The following is a 6223-nucleotide window of genomic DNA, read 5'->3' as shown; positions in this document are numbered from 1 at the left end:
GCCTAACTTTCCGTCTACGTACAAACATTCCTTCTGATTAAGCTGAAGCACACACTTCTGCAAAGAATAAAAAATATTTGAACGTGCTCCCGAGAGTAATATCATTTAAGCATGATTTTGGCCACAGCTATTTACAAGTTAAGCTTTTGACTGAAGTGAGTAATTTAATTATGTAGAGCCTGTGAAGTTCTCCCTTTATTTATGTCTTTCGCCCACTTGTGTGGCTCGCACTGCTATTGGCTCGGGTGCCGGCAGCCTACTCGATGACTCTGGAGTTACATAAGGCTCCACTCAGAGCCTATATAAAGCCTTTTTGCACTCCAGCAAGAGGCAGAATTTCATTGAGACACAGGTCCACTGCTTTAGTTCGCACAAGCAGGAGGAGATTTGTTTGAAGATATCCTGAAACCTGAACCCGTGCTGGTTTATTGCTGGCTGGCACTTCACAGCTTTCATCCTGAGTCGCAAGTATCAGCTACTGGGAGTAGCTTCTGTGCACTATGAAGAATTTTTCATTTCCTATGCAGGATAGCACACATCAGACTGAAAGTCCTCCTCACAGATTTCTGAGTTTGACAAATAAGTCAGATCCCGTTGGAAGACCGGAAAGAGATGAGCAATTAGCTCAAGTAGAGATTGCTGTACTGGGGGTGATATTTCTGACAGCGTCTGTGGGCAATTTTATTCTCATTCTGGTGCTGTGGAGAAGAAGAAAGAAGCTCTCTAGGATGTACGTATTCATGCTGCACCTCAGCATAGCTGACTTAGTGGTAGCTTTTTTTCAAGTGCTGCCTCAACTCATATGGGATATTACAGATGTTTTCATAGGGCCAGATTTTTTGTGCAGAATCATCAAGTATCTGCAATTGCTAGGCATGTTTGCCTCCACTTATATGATAGTGGTCATGACAGTGGACAGATATCAAGCAGTTTGCTACCCTATGGTCACTTTCCAAAAGAAGAGAGCTCTGTGGAACATTCCCATTTGCACCAGCTGGTCTATATCCTTGATTCTTAGCCTACCACAGGTATTTATCTTTTCTAAGACTGAAATATCTCCAGGTATCTTTGAATGTTGGGCTGAATTTATTCAACCGTGGGGCCCAAAGGCATATGTGACATGGATTTTTATAGTCATATTCTTCATTCCCTCGACCATCCTTATCACATGCCAAGTTAAAATTTGCAAAATAATCAAAAGAAATATATATGTGAAAAAACAGAATGAATATGAAGTAACGAATCAGAAGCAAGTCCTGCCATCCCGAGCCAGCAGTGTGAACTGTATTTCAAAGGCTATGATCAAGACTGTAAAAATGACAGTGGTGACAGTTGTTGCATATGTTCTCTGTTGGTCACCATTCTTCATTGCACAGCTGTGGTCTGTGTGGTTCCCCAGTGGCATTACTGAAGGTAAGAAACTCTCTGTCCTTTCTAATAACTTCATGGCAGACTAACCCCTTGCTACATTGCTTCATATGTGGACTTTGCTTTTGTGTAAAAGTTACGATAGCATTTGATTATGATTTGTGTATCATTCAGCTACTATGCTGATTTGCATACAGAGAACTTTACATATTCTGTGATGAAAACCTCATGAAATTAGGTATTTTGTGTATGTGTTTTGAGTGATGAATGATTCAAAGATTAATAAACAGCACAGTGAAAGTAATGTGGCAGGGCTCCAATTCAGACTTTTAGAGGCTTTTGGATATAGCAGCAGCATTTGGGGCTCTTGAGGTGAAAGTAAATAGTTAATTATTCACAGTAATGAAATAAGCATTTGTTAGTGTATGGAGCAATGGTGTTATAAGAAATCTGATTTTTAACTTTAATATTGAAATTATTTTGAAGAAATATCTGTGGTACACCATGAAACGATTAGAAGTTGTGAAACAGCTCTTTATAAAGCAAAAAAAAAAAAAAAAAAAGAAAAAGCAAATGTAGAAAAGACATCAAAGACCATGCTGAAACAGGATTAATCTTGTCAGACTTGTACTATTGCCTCTTTGTAAAAGGCAGACGCTGTACATGATTTTATTTAAGTTCACCTATTGAAAACTCAAAGATACATAGATATAAAATAGATACATAGATTAAAAAAACCCCGATCTTTGTGAATTCTTTCTAACTGTGTGAATTTGAGTATTCGTCTACATGTATTTACATCAGTATCTATATCTCTATTTGTCTCTACCTGTATAGCAGGTTTGCAATTGATGTTAAATTTAAAGCAGCTACAGCAATCAAAGAGCTATATGAAACTATTTAACTCTGAAAAGCATACAGTATGCTTCGTAACTTAAACAATTACAAACTGTATTAAATGTATGAGTATTTCCCCGTGTTACTGTAAATTTAAGATATAAATACGTACATCAGAAAGCATCAGGCAGTGAAAATGTTACTTCCTTGTATGAATGTATGATTCTGTGATTCTGTGGTTCTGTGAATACTTTATTTACTCTGTTACTCCTTTAACTATTTCCTTCCAGGATCAGCATTCACCATTATCATGCTTCTCGGCAATTTAAATAGTTGCACCAACCCGTGGATTTACATGTATTTTTGTGGCCACATTCCATATTGCACAAATAAACAGCTGGAAAACACATCAGCTCAAGAGGAGTCGGTGGTCACAGGAAGCATTCATCTTGTAGACAGAGACCCTGAGGAAAACAGTACTTGTGCATAAATGTTGAATGTTATTTGTTGTTCTGTTATTTGCTATGTTCATGAGACATATCAATATTTTGTACTGTTCTGTTATTTGCTATGTTCATGAGACATATCAATATTTTGTACTGATGCTGGAAAATTGTCTTTTGTTGTTATAAATATATTTTTCTGTGTTTCTGTAGCATGTGCAGAACTTTCTGTGTTGTACAAGCTTGACTCAATACTTCTATCTTCACTCTATTATCAAAATGAATTCCTGTATAGATTGAAAAAGATAAAGAAAGACAACCTGGATATTTTGTGTCTTACATTACTACTGTGATTCTGGATCTCTAAACACTAGGTTTTACAACCTGCCCAACGAATTCAGAGAAAGTTACAGAAGAATCTGACATAATTAGATTTAAATATGTGCTTAAACTGAACTTTAAATTGGTTGTGTGACTCTTATGCGAGTGGGGGATGGTTTGAGAAATCTTGAGAAGGCAGCAGAAAGTCAGAAAAATCAATTGCCAGCTGTAAGTAGTGCCTGTTTTATATACACTCCTTATATACATTTATTAAACGATGAACAGTTTTATGTCCTCTTATGGAAAATAATTCAGTGTCCTTGTGACTGTGAACAGCTATTTCGGTTTCAAATGCAGTACAGTGACATTCCAGGTTTGTGGCTTCCTATTACATAGCCATCAATACAGGACGTGATCTTCCCTGCCTTCTGTGTTGACTGAAACTCTCCACACTTATACACACATATATATGCCTTAAATAGAAATGACTGCCGTGGGTGTACACTTCTATTTGGTATTCTGCGTATTTTTGTGCAGGTTGTATTCAGACCCATTTGTTCTGGTATGTGATTTACTGACAGTGGGCTAGGACCTATTCAGGTTCAAATTCAATCATTTCACCTTTATGGTAAAAATAAATCTGTGTCTCTTTCTTTCATAACTCTGTTTGCTTTCTAGTGTGTCAGTATTTTATTCAGGAAGTTATTTCCCTTTCAGTGTCTAAATTTTAATTAGAGCAGTATGGAAGGAGTATTAGAAAAGCTCTTTCAGGTGAACAAAGAGCTGCATTTGCATAGATTCTTGGCAATGCTTGCACATCATTTGCCTACGTTACATCAATGTTTTGTCATTGCTCTTCATACTTCATTTTATAAATGCTAGCTATCTCAAATTTCAGTGGAAAAGATACGAGTGTTTTTCAAATAGCCTTTAAGTTGTACTGAAAGTAATTCTGAGTAAATACCGATTGAATTGTTATACTTCAAGTTTGTGTGTGCTGATACTGAATATTCAATCATTTCCATTCTCCATGTAGTTGGAGCATACAAGGGTACTAACCAAATATTGCAGTTCCTTTTGGTGGAAGAAGCCAGTGCTCCTGTCCAACTGGCCAGGGTATGGCTCCAGCAAGAAGGAAGTGAAAGAAGTTGGGTGAAGATAATGCCAGAGCTAGATGGGAGTGGGATGACTGTAAAAACATTCTTTCAACTGCAATTGTTTTGTTTGATTTTGTTTTTTTCCCCCATCCCTCTCTTTGATTAATGGTTACTAATTCTCCCCCAAATCATATTCCAAGATAGAGCAGTTATTAACTTAAACGACAGTGTCCTTATTTGGAGTATGAAGATCCAAGATATAATCTGTACAGCCAATAAGATATTTGTTGTATTAAACTGCTCATGTTCCAGAACTTTCTTTCAAACAAGCTCCAGGTAGGTTCTCCCTTTTGACTTAATCCAGGGATTAAAGTTTTTTTCTTTTGTCCTTCCGGTTCCTTTGATTACAGTGAATTACATGGTAAAATGGCAGCGTTAAAGGTCAGTGTAAGAAGAAAAGCTTCAGGGAATTACCTATGACCTGGTACTACTGGATTTGCAGAAAAACGCATTGAAAGACTCAGAAAGTACATATATTCATCCATAGGTATCACTCGCCCCTGACAGACACTCTCAGTGGGGAGTTCGATTTTGGCCGACAATTATCTGTCAAAAAATTCCAAATGATGTAAAAAAAATACTAATAACTTTTCTTATTTTTCTAGCTCAGTGTTTTTAACAGGACTTTTCTTAAAGAAACAGACATTTAAAAAATATAACGGATGTCTTCCCTCTGCAAATTTGGTCTTCAGTTTTCTTGATTGTTATAGTCTGAATATCTTGTGCCCTCATTATCCCCTATATTTTGATTCTTTAGTTGGATTGTATCTTTCCTAATTTACTGTCACTTTGATTTCCCATAGGCATTAAAGTGTTTCATTAAGAGTGATGATTCTGAGACATCCCTCTTGTCTGACCAGGGTGTTTTATCCATACAGGAGAATCAGCAACTTGAATCTACAAGACCCTGGAGGTACTGTGGAAGCACATACAAATGAGAAAATGCAGTGATCAGATGAAAGCCTTCCTCGTCAATGCTTAGATCCTGATTTCTCACAGCAATTAATTTCTGAGAAGGAAAATGCAGTTTGCAAGTTTATGCATAAACTGAATGGCTATGTTGTTGATATTGGCAGTGCAGCATAATTTCTGGGTATGTGGCTTTGCTTATTTGTTGTTGTGGTTTTTTTTTTTTTTTTTTTTTTTTGTTATATTTCTTTTTTTTTTCCTCCCAGGTTTTGTTACCACTTAGAAAAGGCAGAATTTGGTAAAAAGCATTATGTTCTGTCCTAAATTTTTTTTTTTTTTTTTTTTTTTTTTTGGTGATACAGGTAGAAAAGAACGTAAGATAATGTGATCTGTCAGTTCTGTGTGTATTTATTACAGGGAAAAAACAAACACAGAAACAACAAACTAGGAGAATGAAAGGAAAATCCAACATATTTTGCAGTCTTCTCAGCATGTTTTTAAAATTCTGTTATTCAACAGAACCATTGCTGTTTTTTCATAGCAAGTTTCAGCTCAGATGTTTGTAATGGTGAATACTGAAGTCAGAAGTTTGGGATGTTAATATTTACCTTTAATCTTTCAGTGAAAAGATACTGACAAATGTTAAAGATGGTGCCTTACCAATGTCCTGCCAATTTCACTTTGATCACTGACAATTACTGATTATCAGGTCAAATAAATTGCTCCTGTCTCTGTGTTAGTGGAGGAAGACTGGCAGCATGAAGTGCAGATCCAAGCTGGAGATGGCAGTCTCTTGTGTGAGATAGATGTGGCATGCAGACATGGCTGTATTGTCCAGCTCCCAAACACACGGCCGGGACAGAAGTATTCTCAAGGGCAAGCAGAAGTTAGAATTCTTGGCTGAGGAGTATCATGTTCAGACAAAGGCAAAGGAAGGTGATCCAGCTGTTCAGTTCTTAAAGTAACATGCAGTTTGGTTTGGATTACTTAGGAAAAAAAAAAAAGAAAAGCCATTTTTTGTTGTCTTCCTAAGTTGGGGATTTGGCCATGCATAGTCTGGGGCATGTACAGGAAGCATGCATGATTGTAAACTAGATGATTTACATATAGGACAAAACAGTATTGAAAATGAAAAGAACTTCAAATGGGTATTGTAGGGCAGTAAGGTGATCATGAATCATTCATTTA

At 36.7% G+C, this 6223-nt stretch overlaps 1 protein-coding gene across 1 annotated transcript; it reads left to right on the top strand.

Annotated features, from left to right (window-relative positions):
• The first annotated feature begins 296 nt into the window (after nucleotides 1-296).
• On the top strand, nucleotides 297-2860 carry LOC100548266 (arg8-vasotocin receptor-like). Its single transcript, XM_019612627.3, has 2 exons — nucleotides 297-1413; nucleotides 2496-2860. Exons 1-2 carry the CDS (start codon nucleotides 501-503, stop codon nucleotides 2693-2695), a joined length of 1113 nt encoding a protein of 370 aa, XP_019468172.1. The 5' UTR covers nucleotides 297-500; the 3' UTR covers nucleotides 2696-2860.
• Nucleotides 2861-6223: the final 3363 nt, after the last annotated feature.

This window comes from Meleagris gallopavo, chromosome 1 (assembly GCF_905368555.1).
Source record: "Meleagris gallopavo chromosome 1, MGAL_WU_HG_1.1, whole genome shotgun sequence".
Lineage (NCBI taxonomy): Eukaryota > Metazoa > Chordata > Aves > Galliformes > Phasianidae > Meleagris > Meleagris gallopavo.
The sequence above is the reverse complement of the archived record's forward strand: the minus strand, read 5'-3'. Positions and strand labels throughout refer to the sequence as shown.